The sequence below is a fragment of the Gorilla gorilla genome, chromosome 5, assembly GCF_029281585.2.
Source record: "Gorilla gorilla gorilla isolate KB3781 chromosome 5, NHGRI_mGorGor1-v2.1_pri, whole genome shotgun sequence".
In the NCBI taxonomy this organism is placed as follows: Eukaryota; Metazoa; Chordata; class Mammalia; order Primates; family Hominidae; genus Gorilla; species Gorilla gorilla.
In genome coordinates, this window is record NC_073229.2 from 54709247 (window position 1) to 54724987 (window position 15741).

Consider the following 15741-nt stretch of genomic DNA (forward strand, 5'->3'; position numbering starts at 1 on the left):
ATTCTAGATATTGGCCAGGTGTGGTGGTTCATGCCTGTAACCCCAGCACTTTGGGAGGCCAAGGTGGGCAGATCACTTGAGGTCAGGAGTTTGAGACCAGCCTGGCCAGCATGGCGAAATACTGTCTCTACTAAAAATACAAAACTTAGCCAGGCGTGGTGGCGCACGTCTGCAGTCCCAGCTACTTGGGAGGCTGAGGTGGGAGAACCACTTGAACCCAGGAGGCAGAGGTTGCAGCAGCCAAGATCGCACGAGTGCACTCCAGCCTGGGTGACAGAGCGAGACCCTGTCTCAAAAACAACAAAAAAACCCCACAAAATATATATCCTAGATATTAATCCTTTATCAGATACATGATTTGCAAATATTTTTTCCCATTTCATGGGAAATTGTGTCTTTTTTTTTTTTTTTTTTTTTTGAGACCCTGTCGCCCAGGCTGAAATGCAGTGGCTGGATCTTGGCTCACTGAAACGTCTGCCTCCCAGGTTCAAGCAATTCTCCTGCCTCAGCCTCCTGAGTAGCTGGGACTACAGGCACCTGCCACCACACCCAGCTAATTTTTGTATTTTTAGTAGAGACGGGGTTTCATCATGTTGGCCAGGCTGGTCTCGAACTCTTGACCTCAAGTGATCCACCCACCTTGGCCTCTCGAAGTGCTGGGATTACAGGCGTGAGCCACCACACTCTGCCCCCAAAAGTTCTTAATTTTAATGAAGTCCAATTTATTTTTGTTTTGTTGCCTATGCTTTTGGTGTCATATCCAAGAAATCCTTGCCACATCCAATGCCAAGAAGTCCCCCTTATATTTTCTTCTAAGAGTTTTGTAGTTTTAGCTTTTATGTTTAGGTCTTTAATCCATTTTGGAGTTAATTTTTTAATATACTTTCGATAAAGATTCAACTTCATTATTTTGCATGTGGACATCCAGTTTTCTAAGTCTTCTTTAAAAGACTTGCCTTTCCCTCATTGAATGGTCTTGGTACCCTTGTCTAAAATCATTTGACCATATGTGTAAGACTTTATTTCTGGGCTATTCTATTCCATTAGTCTAAATGTCTGTCTTTATACTAATACCACACTATTTTAATTATTGTAGATTTGTGGTTACATATTAAAATCAGAAACTGTAAGACTTCCAATTTTGTTCTTTTTCAAGATTGTTTTGACTATTTGGGGTCCTTTGAGATTCCATATAAATTTTAGGATGGATTTTTCTGTTTCTATAAAAATATTATGATTTGCATTTCAATAGGGATTGCATTGAATCTGTAGATTGCTTCAGGCAACATTGACACCTTAGCAATATCAAGTCTTCTACTCCATGAATATAGGATGTCTTTCCATTTATTTGTGTCTTCTTTCACTTTGTTTGGCAATACTTGTGATTTTCAGTGTACAAGTCTTTTGCTTCCTTGGTTAAGTTTATTGCTAAGGGCGAGGCGCAGTGGCTCACACCTGTAATCCCAGCACTTTGGGAGGCTGAGGCGGGCGGATCATGATGTCAAGAGATCAAGACCATCTGGCCAACATGGTGAAACCCCATCTCTACTAAAAATACAAAAATTAGCCGGGCATGGTGGCAGGCACCTGTAGTCCCAGCTACTCGGGAGGCTGAGGCAGGAGAATCACTTGAACCTGGGAGGCAGAGGTTGCAGTGAGCCAAGATCATGCCACTGCACTCCAGCCTGGGTGATAGAGCAAGACTCTATCTCAAAAAAAAGGTTTATTGGTAAGAATTTTATTCTTTTTATTCTTTTTCATTGCTTTTATAAATGAAATTGTTTTCTTAATTTCCTTTTTGGATTTTTCATTATTAGTGTATAGAAACAACTAATTTCTATGTGTTAATTTTGTATCCTGCAACTTTGCTGACTTTATTAATTCTAATAAGTGTGTGTGTGTGTGTGTATGTGTGTGTAATCCATCTTGGTTTTGTTTTTATTTTTACCTGGAGACTCAGGCAGGGACAGGTTTTCTTGTCATCTTCCAAAGCCCGTGAGTAGGCTTTTTCTAGGTCCCTATTCATTGAGGAAGCAGGCTTCAAGGATACCAGCTGTCCTCAAGAGTACTGGTTCCAGCTTCCTGCTTCATGAACCGGTCATGGCCCCTGCAAGGTCAAGGTCATTATAATGCCAGCACCTGGCTGCTAAGCCTATTTCCCTTCCAATACCTTCCCCTCAGAGCTCCTGGTGCATCAGCTCATTCAACCTTCTGCTTTTCTGCTCTCTCTTGATTTAAGAAACAGACACATTATATTTCTACATAGTTAGAGCACAGGGGTCCCAGCATCCCACTTCCAAATGAGCATGTCAAGCACATGCATTCAGAGAGGATACCTGGAAGCCAAAATTTTGCCATAGTGAAAGGCCTTATTCCTGAATACAGCTAGAGTGGGGAAGACCTTGGCCCCTCCCCCCACAGGCAAGAGTGTTGCCTCCACACGGGGCTGGTAGACTGCTAAGGCCCAGGCCACATGAGTGGGTTGTCTACTGTTACTGAGGGCCTACTATGTGCCAGATACCATACTAGGTGCTTTACATACATTATATGTTGTTGAATCTTCCCTCTAGTCCTGTGAGGTGGGTACTATCATTGTCACTGATGCACTTGAGAAAGCCGCCAAAACACAGATAGCAAGGGGCAGAACCAGGATTCTGATTTAGGTTGGCTCAGCCTTTTATCAAATACATCTGGTCTTCCTCTGTCCTTTCAAAAGCCTATAGCTTCCTCATCTTGCCCACTCCTCTGCGGGTAGGGTCTGTGGTTTCCTTTCTCTTATCTATCCTCAACACACAGTGGGTGTGACCTGGGTGCAGCCAGTCACAGCTCTGCAGAGGTTACTGTGATTTTGCCCCTGAAGGATCTGTCCACAACTTAGGAACTCACACAGCTTTTGGCCTGAGCCCCCGTTACCGAGAGAAAGGAGGTTTTTGCCAAGGACTCCAAGGGGAGTGCACTTGATGCTGGTCGGGACCCAAAGCACCCAGCCCTCCCTAAGACATTGTGTGAGTCGGGCTGGGCCTCAGACACGGCCCCCACTGCCCCACCCCAGCCAGGGTGGTGCTTGTGTGGGAAGGACTTTAAATCCAGCTGCCAGACCCCTGGACGGGAGAAGGAGAGACGGCTGGCCACCATGCACGGCTCCTGCAGTTTCCTGATGCTTCTGCTGCCACTGCTGCTACTGCTGGTGGCCACCACAGGCCCCGCTGGAGCCCTCACAGATGAGGAGAAACGTTTGATGGTGGAGCTGCACAACCTCTACCGGGCCCAGGTATCCCCGCCGGCCTCAGACATGCTGCACATGGTAAGTGTGGCCAGGGCCCTTGCTGGCTGGGATAGAAGGGGTGCTGGCCAGGGTCTGTCACCAGGCCCTCTTACCCTGCTCCTCATGCTGAAGCTATTTCAGAATTCCTCTCCTTTTTCTGGTCAGTGACAGAGTCCCCGAGTCCCTGACATCGTATTACATTACTTTAAATGGCAAAAACCACAATTACTTTTGCACCCGCCTAATAAAATTTACAGGCCCCTATAAGCAGCCTCATAATACAGATAAGGAAAGTGAGGCTCAGAGGGATTTGTTGGGGTCAGACAGCTGGTAGAGCCAGACCCAAAGCCCTGGCTTCCCACTCCAATGAGCTTTCCCCAGCACTTCCTCAAATGCACGTGCCCTCAGTGGGGGAACCCGGGAAGTTCTTAACACCTTTGTGAAAACGGTCTTTCACATGCCTGCCAAGGAGAGGACAAGAGGAAGCAGGGCAGCAGGATGGGCGTGGGCACCTGGAGTAGGAGGCAGGTGCTAAGGAGGTGGGTGACAGCAGGATCCAGAAGCAGAGAGGGCTCTGGATCACACAGTCCAAATTCTGTCTCGGTCACCTACAAGACCTATGATTCGAGGCAAGTCCTGTAACCTTGCCGATCCCGTGTCTCATCTGAAAAAGGCGGTCAGAATTAGAGCTACGTATATACCAGTGTGGATTGAATCTCACAGATATCATACTGAATGGGGGAGGAAATAAAATCTCTAAAAAATACACAGTAGGATCTCTTTACATGAAGTCTGAAAACATGTAAAAATACTATTTATGTCCTGGTGAAACACGCAGATGTAGTAAACATTACATGTACATGCACACAGGAGACAGAAGCCAGATTTAGGGTTGGTTACTTCTGTCAGGAAGAGCTATTTATGGTAGGGTGAGAGGCGGGCTGTCTATATGCAGGATTAAAGGAGATAAAGTGAGAAATTCACCCACTTCCTGCCCTCCCTGAGGGCTGAACTAGCTTGTCCCCTCCAGCCACCCTCAGGTGGCTGGGGAGGTTGCTGGGCAGTGTTCAGGGACCCCTGGAGCTGGTGCCTGAGAGAACAGATGCACCTTGAGGAACACAACAGTGAGCCTGGGGCCCCAAACCTAAGTTCTAACCTCAGCCTAATGTGATCTGGCTGAAGTAACTCTGGGTGGACCCCTTTCCCTTCAAAGGCCTCTGTTTCCAGATGGAAACATGGGGCTGGTGATCCCTGCCCTGGGCGTCAGACAGGATGACACGTAAGAAAGATCTAGGAAGAGCTCTGCACACACACCCAGCACTGCCGTTCACAGCTGTGCCAGCCTGCACATCGAGGAAAGGTGGACAACAAACCAGGAGTCACAGATGCAGCTCTGCCAACAGCTCCCTGATTGAGGCCTGTGACTCATTGTTGGGCTTCAGTTTCCCCACCTGTAGATCCCTGATGCCCTACAGTCTTGCTGGCTGAGACTGGGGGCCACACAGGCTGGGAGCTGCTTCTCAGACAGAGGTGCACCTTGGAGTGGGGCAACATTCTGGGAGGCAGTTGGGATACTGAGGGGATATGCTGCTGCCTGATGGGGAGTGATATGAGGAGGAGGAGATGAGGCTGGGGCTGGGATGCCAGGAAACATTCAGGACAAGACTCAGGTTCAACCTCAGCAGTGGTGAGGGCAGGGACTCTGCAGCCAAATGGCCTGGGTTCAAATCTTAGCTTTGTTACTTATTAGCTTTGTGACCTTGGCCAAATTAAACTCTCTGTGCCTCAGTCTCCTCATCTGTAAAATGGGGATGCTAACAGTGGGATAATTCCCTTGTAGCTACAGTGGTTGTAGGGTTAAGTGAGTGAATATGTGTAAAGCACTCAGAAGAATGCCTGGCACACAGTAAGTGCTCAATAAGTGTCTGATTAACACAAAAGAGGGAATGGATCCAGGGTGAGGCAGGTGGGGGTTATCATGAACTCTTCCTTCTCTCTCAGGCTCCAGAGCTAATCAGCACCAGTTTTGCCACCCCGAAGGTTCAATTGTCCTTGAAATCTAACCCTTACCCCTACCCCCTTCTCTTTTCAGCACAATCCTGGTTCAGGTTTCTTTCATTCTTCCACACAAGGACTCCTAGGATAGCCTCTACCTGTTCCCCAGCTTCTGGCCTCTGCTGTCAGAATGAATAATCCAACACATGGGCCTGACCCTGCTCAAAATCCTTCAGTGGCTCCCATGGCTCCCTGCTGCTTCAGGTTAAAGCTCCAGCTCCTAACTGAGAAGGTTCTGTGTGTTCTGGCCCCTGCCTATCTCTCCATCCTCCTCTCCCGCTTGTCCTTTATTCTTCTGCCACCTGAACAGCTTGTCTTTTCCCAGCCAAAATGTTTCCCAGCTTCATGCCTTTGCTGATGTGTACCTTCTGATTAGGATGCACCTCCCCTCCAGCTGACTAATGCCTCATCTTTTAACACTTAGCTTGGTGTCTCCCTCTCCACCTTTGGCTGGGCTAGATGGCCCTCTTTGGTGCCTCTATAGTACTTGTGGCACATCTGTCATTTACCATGTGGTGGCCCAAATGACTTTTATGTCAATGGAAATTTGGGCTTCTTGGTTCCTGCTGTTGTCCCAGGGCTGACACAATGCCCAGGACTGTTGAATGAATGAATGAATGGACTTGCTTCTAGATGGTGACCATGTGGCCAATGAGGGTGGGTGCTGAGAGTCTTACAACTCCACAGGGGGCTCTGGATGACTGACTGAGAATCCTTAAGACCAAAGCAATGATGCTAATGGTGGGGCTCCAGATATCTAGTCAGAAAGGAAATTACAGCCAGGCTCTGTAGGGGTAGACTGCTTTAAGAAGGGCCCTGTCTCAGTCATCAATAGTTGACAAGTATCTGTTGAGCACCTACTATGTGCCAGCACTGCGCCAGACACTGGGGATCCATCCATGCCCTACCGTGATGGCACTTACAGTCCAGCCCGGCACCTCGCAGGTGATCTCAGACACCCTGAACCTGGCCCCCAGCGCCCTGCCCCTTTCCCACTCCCAGTCTCCCACTGTTGCCAGAGTTGAGAGAATCTCAGGGGCCAGTGATTTGGGACAAAAATGTCCAGACAGGGAAAGATACTCACCCAACGTCACAGCTGTGGAGCTATCCCAGCCAGGTGCACCCATCCCCATGCCAGGCAGCGGCTCCTGAAAGCCTTGAGTGGGTGGGGAGTAGGTGTGGCCACACAGCCACCTCCCCTCAGGGTCACCCAAGCTCTTGGCGCTTTATGGGCTGTCTGGCTCCCAGAGCTGGCTGGCCCTCATAGGGTGGAGCAAGAGCTGCCGCCAGGCCATGGATTTCCAGGAGAAGCCAAGGACAGCGTTTAATGGGATCCAGGTTTCCCCTCCTCAATCCTTTGGGTCGGATGCCTTGTTAATCCCTCTTCCCACCCACACTCGGCCTGTCCTCTCAGCCAGGGACACAATCGCAAAGGCCCCGAACCTAAAATTCCACCTCTCACCTGAGGTCCCCACTGGAGAACACTGTCACTGGGGTCTGACAGTGGGTTACCAAGGCTCTGAAAGTAGGCCCCTTGGTGAGAGGCCTGTGACATTCAGTGTCACATAGAGACGCTTAATTTTCTTGGAGGAAGGGGGTTGCCGTTGACAAGGGTTGGGAGCAGTTAGGAACAGCACTGGGGCGGGAGCCTGCAGAGGGTAAAGGCATGGGGGCTGGGTGTCCCAAGGGGAGGGTGGGGGCTTAGAGGGAGAGGAAGGTGCCGGCCCTCAAGTCAGGTTCATGGTTGAGGGGTAGGGAAATGGGCTGAATAAACAATCCAGCCCCTCAACATCGATCACACCGTGATCTTGTGCTCTTCAGAGAAGTTCAAGGAGGCCTGGGAGGTAGGCAGGGGCATGTATGGCACCTTTTTCACATGAGGCTTTTAATAATAACACTGTCACCAACACCACCTCATCCACTCTTCCCAGCCCTCTGAGGGTGCGGAAAGGTTAGACAATCCGTGCAGTCACACAGCTGGTGAACGGTCCAGCTCCACGGCCTGGGGTGGCATCCTTCACCGCCCCACAGACGCCCACCCAGAGCAGAGACCTGTTCTAGGCCATGCCCAAGAGTCACCCTGCTAAGGAGGTGCCGGAAGGATTTCCCCACGACCTCCTCGACCTTTTGCTTGGTCCCCACAGCATCTGTGGGCATCCTCACCTCCCTTCTCTCACCTGCCCTGCAGAGATGGGACGAGGAGCTGGCCGCCTTCGCCAAGGCCTACGCACGGCAGTGCGTGTGGGGCCACAACAAGGAGCGCGGGCGCCGCGGCGAGAATCTGTTCGCCATCACCGACGAGGGCATGGACGTGCCGCTGGCCATGGAGGAGTGGCACCACGAGCGTGAGCACTACAACCTCAGCGCCGCCACCTGCAGCCCAGGCCAGATGTGCGGCCACTACACGCAGGTGTGGGCCCGGCGGGCCAGGCGGGGCGGAGCCTCGCGGCTTGGGGGTGGGGCCACGTGCTCCCTGGGCGGGGCCACCTCTGCCTTCACCCCTCCTAAGCGTCCTCGCTGCAAGGAGGCGGGCTTCACTCCAAGCCCTCTCAGACACTTTGCAAATCTTGTCCTCTCACTGCAGCTAATACGCTGTCTAAGCCTCTGACGGAGTCGGCTGCTCCTAGGCTGCTAGGCCAGGCGCAGTAGCTCACCCCTCTAATCCCAGCAATTTGGGAGGCCGAGCTGGGAGGATCGCTTGAGGCCAGGAGTTGGAGACCAGCCTGGGCAACATGGCAAGATCCCTGTCCCTACAAAAAAATACAAAAAACTTTGCTGGGCGCGGTGGCGCGCGCCAGCTACTCTGGAGGCTGAGGTGGAAGGATCACTTCAGCCCGGGAGGTTGAGGCTGCGGTGAGTCGTGATCACACCACTACACTCCAGCCTGGGCGACAGAGGGAGGCCCTGTCTCAAAAAAAATAAATAAAATAAATAAATAAATAAATAAATAAATAAAAAGGGGTGGGGGCGTTGGGACATGTTAGGTGTCACAGAGCCAATTTTATGGACCATGGTTATTGTCCTAGGCGATACTGTACTGGGCTCCAAGTGATCCTGCCCCTCTTCCCCCAGATAGTGCAGGGCTGTTTGCCCCAGCAGCAGATAGTCCCTTAACTTCTCTCTGTGGCTCTTTTGCATTTATTGTGGTGTCTAATTTGCTACTTCTCATCTGCCAGGGACTAATAAAGCAAATAGACAATTTTGCTTAGTTTTTCTTTCGCATTTAACAATTATGCATAACGATGAAGAACAAATTGTGGCTGAATGAAAGGCTTCAGGGAGATTTCTGATAGAATTTCCTGCTCCCCAGTCACACTTTGCTCCTGTCTGGGTTCTCACTGCATTTTGAAAGTTTGGGCTTGCAGATAAGATGTGTGTGTGTGTGTGTGTGTGTGTGTGTGTGTGTGTGTGTGTGTGTGTGTGTGTGTGTGTGTAGGGGAATTAACATTAGTGTTACTGAATTATTTTTTCTCCTTCCAGTGCTTATGTGTTGTACAAATAATAACATGACAAACAAAAGAAAAGAAACCAACCATCTTCCCACCACATCCACCAATTCCATTTCTCAGTGTCTCTTTTTCATGGTATTTTTAGTCTTCATCTTTAGGGAGGAAATCCCAGCAGCACCCACCCAGGTCAGAAAGTTGTGAGGGCCCAGCTCCCTTCCTGGCCCTTTCCCTCTGGATCCTGCCACCCCTCCCTCTCCCTCCACCCCCCTCCCTCTACCCCCACCCACTTGCTCCTGCAGGGATTGTTATCAGGGCCCAGCAGGGAGTGAGTCAGCCCAGCTCCACCCCAGCTTTCTCTGGGGCTGAGGGTGCATGCACTCTGGAGTCGTTTCTGCCCAGAAGGTGCTCAACACCGGGGAGACCTTCAGCTGATTTCAGCAGAGATTCCTGGGCAGATTGAACCTAGAACCAGCAAGGCAAGGCTGCTGGTCTCACCCCATGGCAGCACACAAATGTTGTTGGACTTTTTGTTTGATAAAGATAGAAGTCTTTCTAGCAGTTAAGAGACCCACACTGAGAAACAACCAGAACAGGCCCTGCTCACCTGTGATTTGGGGGAAGTTCCACTTCCAAAATGGCTCCTCCTGCTCCCCTCCTTGGACTTTTCTTGTTGCTGAGGTCTAAAATTCTACCATTTGAGATTCTTTCCTTTGGATATATCCTTCATTTAAAATGCAAGGGCCTCTAGGCCTTTTTTTCTAGCCCACAGAAAAAAATTAATGAGGGTATATCACAGTCCTGGAGCTGAGGGAAGGTTTTGAGAGGAAAAGAGACCTGGCAAAGTGGTATGTGTGGTTGGCAGAGGAGAGTAGACTGTTAGGGACAAACTCCCCCATCCCTCCCCCTGGTTAGAGTTTTGTCCTGAACCTGCATGGCCTTGGGGACGTGGATGTCACAGGCTATAGGGTCCCTCTTCTCTCCACTCCTGTAAGGCAGGTGTAGTGGGATGCCAGGAAGGCACCATGCCACCTCGCATGGGGCTGAGCTGCTAGGTTTGCCCTTCATCAGGTGGTATGGGCCAAGACAGAGAGGATCGGCTGCGGTTCCCACTTCTGTGAGAAGCTCCAGGGTGTTGAGGAGACCAACATCGAATTACTGGTGTGCAACTATGAGCCTCCGTGAGTGCCGGGGGGAACCCTGGAGATGGAGAGGGGGAAGGCACAGGCAGAGCCAAGGGGAAGGCAGAGTCGGCCACAGCCTGAGGGAGTGGGAGGAGAGGGGTCAGTCTGGAGCAATACCGTCCAGGGAGCTGTGAAGGCACCAATGGGGGTCTGCTGTCATCTGCCAGAGAGGGCCAGGAGGAGCCCAAGGTCGCCCAGCAAGTCAGTGGCTGGCAGTCAGGAGACCCAAGGGCATTTCCAGAGTAGGTGTGTGTATAGGAGTTGGGGAGAGGGTTGGGAGGGGTCGACGCCCTCCCCGCAGCATCCTCCTGACCTCCTGTAGGGGGAACGTGAAGGGGAAACGGCCCTACCAGGAGGGGACTCCGTGCTCCCAATGTCCCTCTGGCTACCACTGCAAGAACTCCCTCTGTGGTGAGTCCACGGGTGGATGGGTAGGGGCAGGGGGTGTGGAAATGATGCGATGCGGGCTGGATGGTCTAAGAGCCTCCCTGGACTGAGCGGGACATGGGCAGGGAAGGAGCCTGGCGGGATGCGACCACCGGGGGCCCCCGGCGGCTCCCTTAGCCCTCCACGCGCAGCCACTTTGGCGCCCTGTCGTTCCAAGTGGCCGGATTTCAACCCTTCAAAGGGAGGATGTTAGAAAGTCTGGCGGCTTCGGGGGGGCCCGCGCGAGGTGGGCGTCGCCACACCTTAGGGTCTCGAGGAGCGGGCTGGGGCCAGACCGGTGGGCGTGGTCAGAAGGCTTCAAACGGGCGAGGCCAGTCTTGCTGGGGGCGTGTGAGGGACCGCGATCCCGCTGGAGAAGTCCCCTGAAAAAGGGCAAGTACGAATGTAGAGAGACTTGGACCAGGAGGTGGCTAGAGGAGCAACTGTGTCAATCACCAGAAGTAACGTTTCTTTTCTTTTCTTTTTTCTTTTTCTTTTTTTTGACGGAGTTTTGCTCTTGTTGCCCAGGCTAGAGTGCAATGGCTCGATCTCGGCTCACCTGCAACCTCCACCTCCCGGTTTGAAGCAATTCTCCTGCCTCAGCCTTCCGAGTAGCTGGGACTACAGGCACGCGCCACCACGCCTGGCTAATTTTGTATTTTTAGTAGAGATGGGGTTTCTCCATGTTGGTCAGGCTGGTCTCGAACTCCTGACCTCAGGTGATCCACCTGCCTCAGCCTCCCAAAGTGCTGGGATTACAGACGTGAGCCACCGCGCCCGGCTTGTAACTTTTATTTTCAATGAGGGGCATATCCGCTGGAGAAGTGTGTGTGTGTGTTTGTGTGTCCTGGTAGGAAATTTGGTCGCGTCACTTGGTTTGCAGTGCCATGAGAGATGTGGGGTCCTGCTTGCAGCACTCATGCCCGTTCTCGTCTGTCTTATCAGAACCCATCGGAAGCCCGGAAGATGCTCAGGATTTGCCTTACCTGGTGACTGAGGCCCTATCCTTCCGGGCGACTGAAGCATCAGACTCTAGGAAAATGGGTACTCCTTCTTCCCTAGCAACGGGGATTCCGGCTTTCTTGGTAACAGAGGTCTCAGGCTCCCTGGCAACCAAGGCTCTGCCTGCTGTGGAAACCCAGGCCCCAACTTCCTTAGCAACGAAAGACCCGCCCTCCATGGCAACAGAGGCTCCACCTTGCGTAACAACTGAGGTCCCTTCCATTTTGGCAGCTCACAGCCTGCCCTCCTTGGATGAGGAGCCAGTTACCTTCCCCAAATCGACCCATGTTCCTATCCCAAAATCAGCAGACAAAGTGACAGACAAAACAAAAGTGCCCTCTAGGAGCCCAGAGAACTCTCTGGACCCCAAGATGTCCCTGACAGGGGCAAGGGAGCTCCTACCCCATGCCCAGGAGGAGGCTGAGGCTGAGGCTGAGTTGCCTCCTTCCAGTGAGGTCTTGGCCTCAGTTTTTCCAGCCCAGGACAAGCCAGGTGAGCTGCAGGCCACACTGGACCACACGGGGCACACCTCCTCCAAGTCCCTGCCCAATTTCCCCAATACCTCTGCCACCGCTAATGCCACGGGTGGGCGTGCCCTGGCTCTGCAGTCGTCCTTGCCAGGTAAGGCCCATAGCATCTGTCCCACTTTCCTCCTGGCTCTGGAATGTCAGTATCCTGCCCCAGCATAGGTGGTATGAGCATGGTGGGGCATGCACCCTCTGAGTAGGAGCTTCCTCCCTGGCTGCTGCCCCACCTCCTTGCATGGTGGGGTGGGCAGGACGTCAGGCACAGCTGTCTCTAGGCTGAGGCAAAGCCTCTTTCTTCCCACAGGTGCAGAGGGCCCTGACAAGCCTAGCGTCGTGTCAGGGCTGAACTCGGGCCCTGGTCATGTGTGGGGCCCTCTCCTGGGACTACTGCTCCTGCCTCCTCTGGTGTTGGCTGGAATCTTCTGAAGGGGATACCACTCAAAGGCAAGGCCTGGTGAGGGGGGCCCTGGCCTCATACCCACCTGGATTGTCTTCCTCCAAGTGAGAGACCACAGCTTCCTGGGCAGGTCCTGCTCTGTGGCCCAGCAGCCCCCCTTCACCCCAACTTCTGGCCAGATTCCAGGCCAGCACTCTTGTCCTCCTGGGAGGCGTCTACAGGGCCAGCCCCTGGCACTGCCCCAGGAGTGCCTCGGCTCTGGGTAGGCCCATCCTTCAGCTGGCTGCAGACTGTTCTGAGCAGTATTTACATGTGCCCACTCTCAGGTTGTCCTGTGGCCAGCAGCTTCTCTCCCAGACAGAGGATCTCAGGCTTCCCAGGAACCCCCGGGCCCCTCCCAATCCCCTGGCCTCTTCCTTGAGCCATCTGAGTCCAGGACTGTTCCCCAGAAATGCCTCTTGCCTTCTCAGGGTGAAGAGGTCAGCTGTCCTCCTGTCATCTTTCCCACCCTGTCCCCAGCCCCTAAACAAGATACTTCTTGGTTAAGGCCCTCCGGAAGGGAAAGGCTACGGAGCATGTGCCTCATCACACCATCCATCCTGGAGGCACAAGGCCTGGCTGGCTGCGAGCTCAGGGGGCCGCCTGAGGACTGCACACCGGGCCCACACCTCTCCTGCCCCTCCCTCCTGAGTCCTGGGGGTGGGAGGATTTGAGGGAGCTCACTGCCTACCTGGCCTGGGGCCGTCTGCCCACACAGCATGTGCGCTCTCCCTGAGTGCCTGTGTAGCTGGGGACGGGGATTCCTAGGGGCAGATGAAGGACAAGCCCCACTGGAGTGGGGTTCTTTGAGTGGGGGAGGCAGGGACGAGGGAAGGAAAGCAACTCCTGACTCTCCAATAAAAACCTGTCCAACCGGTGGCAACTATTCCTTCTCTTTCACATAGCCCTCCTCTAAAACACTCCATTTAGTGTCTCCTCTTTGGGATGCACCCTTCATTTCCTTCCTATAACTCTCGCCTCCCCCTAATCACAGGTGGCAGGCAGGAAGGGGAAGAGCCAAAGGAAGGCCAAGGGCGCTGGGCTGACTCCCCCAGCTTCAGGAGTCACCAGTGGGGCCTAGGTAGGTTTGGAGCCCAGGATCAAAGCATGGCATGCGGCCTCTTCACGGGGGCGCTGCTATCCAGGCCTTTCTGGGACACAAGGTCAGAAATGTACATCAGGCAAGGCTCTGCCAGCCCCAGGTGCTTGGAAGAGTCCTAAGAAAGGGATCTGGAGTCCCAGACCCTCCCCAGGGGAGCAAAGCAGGACCGTCCAGAGGTGCTGTGGATCAGGAAAGCACACATATGCTGGGGTAGCAGTGGTGGATGACTGAGGGTGGCTTGGGTGGTAGGGAGGGGCAGAGCAAGTCTCCAGACCACCGCTGGAAGGTGAGCAGTCAAACAGGACACCACCCAAGTCAGGCCAGGGCTGGGAACCGACCTGTAACCAAGGAGGACACTCCCCTCTTTTACTTTCTTTTTTTTTTTTTGAGATAGAGTTTTGCTTTGTCGCCCAGGCTGGAGTGAAGTGATCTCGGCTTACTGCAACCTCCGCCCCCCGGGTTCAAGCGATTCTCCTGCCTCAGCCTCCCGAGTAGCTGGGATTATAGGCACCTGCCAACACGCCCAGCTAATTTTTGTATTTTTAGTAGAGACGGGGTTTGGTCAACAGGTGGTCTTGAACTCCTGACCTCAGGTGATCCACCGGCCTCAGCCTCCCAAAGTGCTAGGATTACGGGTGTGAGCCACCATGCCCGGCCTATTCTATATGTTTTTTCCAGCTCTATTCAGATATAACTCACAACATAAAATTCACCCATTTAAAATATGCAACTCAATGGTTTTTACTATATTCACAAGGTTGTGTAAAACCGTCACAATTTTAGAACATTTTCATCACCCCAAAAAGAAACCCCATACCCATTAGCAGTCACTCCCTATTTCCCTCCAACCTCCCCAGCCCCAATCAACCACTAATCTATTTTCTATCTATATGGATTTGTCTATTCTTAACATCAATATAAATTCTTGACATATCATATATGTTATGGTCTTTTGTGACTGCTTCTTTCACTTAGCATATAAATATATATAATTTGTTTTAGACAGGATCTTGCTCTGACACCCAGGATTATAGTTCACTGCAGCCTCCAACTCCTGGGCTCAAGTGATTCTCCCATCTCAGCCTCTTGAGCAGCTGGGACTACAGGTGCATGCCACCATGTCCAGCTGATTTTTAAATTTTTTGTAGAGACCAGTTCTTACTATGTTGCCCAGGCTGGTCTTGAACTCCTGGCTTCAAGCAATCCTCCCAAAGGACTGAGATTATAGTTGTGAGTTGCTGCTCTCAGCCAACATACTTTGAAGGTTCATCCATGTCGTAGCATGAATCGGAACTTCATTCATTTTTATTGCCAAGTAGTATTCCATTCTATGGAATATTCATTACATTCTATAGAACATTTCCATTTTATTTGTCATCGGACACTCAGGCTGTTTCCACTCCTGAGCTACTACGAATAATACTACTAAGCATTCATATATCAGTTTTTGTGTGAACGTTAAGTTTCCAATTATCTTGGGTATATACGTAAGGGTATATATAAGGAGGTCCCCAAAGGCCTGTCAGAGGCCCTTTCAGCTTTGCCCATTAGATGAGGTTTCCCAGGACGGGAGGAGGAGGACACTCCTCCTGTCACCCCTCCCTTTGCCAGCAGCTGAGGTCTCCTCCTGCCCAATCCCACCCAATCTCCTTTCTCAGATGAGGACCCAGCATCCTAGTTTCCAGGACTAGTCGACAGGAAACACACCAAGTGCTAGGAGGGCAGATCAACAGGGTCTCAGCCCCCAAAGTTCAAATGGTCTAGAAGCATTTCACACACCCAAGAATTTGAATGAACTGAAAACTTCCTGTTTCATTAGATTAAAAACCTGTACTTTGCTCAGCCAATAACTGGGACACAGTATCAAGAGATTTTCATGCCATTTCTGGGTGTGGAAGATGGCCTGGGAAATGAAGTTGAAACCCCCAAATTCAGGAAATTACTTGGGGGCAGCAGCAGCCCTCCCAGAGGTGACTGGCCAAGGCCACTAAAACCTTGCTCTCTACTCTGGGCAGCCTCTCTGAACTTCTGGGAGGAGCTCTTCAGATCTAGCTTAGCTCAGGCTCCAGAGATACAGGTGCCCCTCAATCTCGGGGGTCCTTAGGAACTAATCAATGCAAAAACAGGATCTGAGGCTGGAGCAACAGGAAGAAAAGATACCCCAGAACAGTGGTCAGTGCTGTGGGAAAGCACACTGGGCTGGAGAAAGGCCACAGGGCAGACTCCCCTCTGAAGGGCCTGGGAACCCGAGGCCCTCCTTCTCTACAGGCCTGCCCTGCCCACCCCCGCATGTGTTCT

At 51.9% G+C, this 15741-nt stretch overlaps 1 protein-coding gene across 2 annotated transcripts; it reads left to right on the top strand.

The window, feature by feature from the left end:
• The first annotated feature begins 550 nt into the window (after window positions 1–550).
• Window positions 551–13220, top strand: PI16 (peptidase inhibitor 16). 2 transcript variants are annotated; one of them, XM_004043930.5, is made up of 7 exons: window positions 551–3304; window positions 7509–7730; window positions 9838–9947; window positions 10273–10361; window positions 11322–11999; window positions 12210–12349; window positions 12773–13220. In XM_004043930.5, the coding sequence occupies exons 1-6, from the start codon at window positions 3134–3136 to the stop codon at window positions 12329–12331; spliced, it is 1392 nt and encodes a 463-aa protein (XP_004043978.3). In that variant the 5' UTR covers window positions 551–3133; the 3' UTR covers window positions 12332–12349; window positions 12773–13220. The 2 variants fall into 2 exon arrangements, with proteins under 2 accessions (XP_004043978.3, XP_018884734.1); XM_019029189.4 differs by having other exon boundaries at window positions 561–3304; window positions 11322–11420.
• The last annotated feature ends 2521 nt before the right edge of the window (window positions 13221–15741 follow it).

Bases quoted from the DNA above. Each gene is read 5' to 3' on its own strand.
- PI16 (XM_004043930.5), top strand. From the start codon at position 3,134: ATGCACGGCTCCTGCAGTTTCCTGATGCTTCTGCTGCCACTGCTGCTA. The intron at 9,948-10,272 runs GTGAGTGCCGGG...GACCTCCTGTAG, and splicing joins GTGTGCAACTATGAGCCTCC to GGGGAACGTGAAGGGGAAAC. The intron at 12,000-12,209 runs GTAAGGCCCATA...TTCTTCCCACAG, and splicing joins TCTGCAGTCGTCCTTGCCAG to GTGCAGAGGGCCCTGACAAG.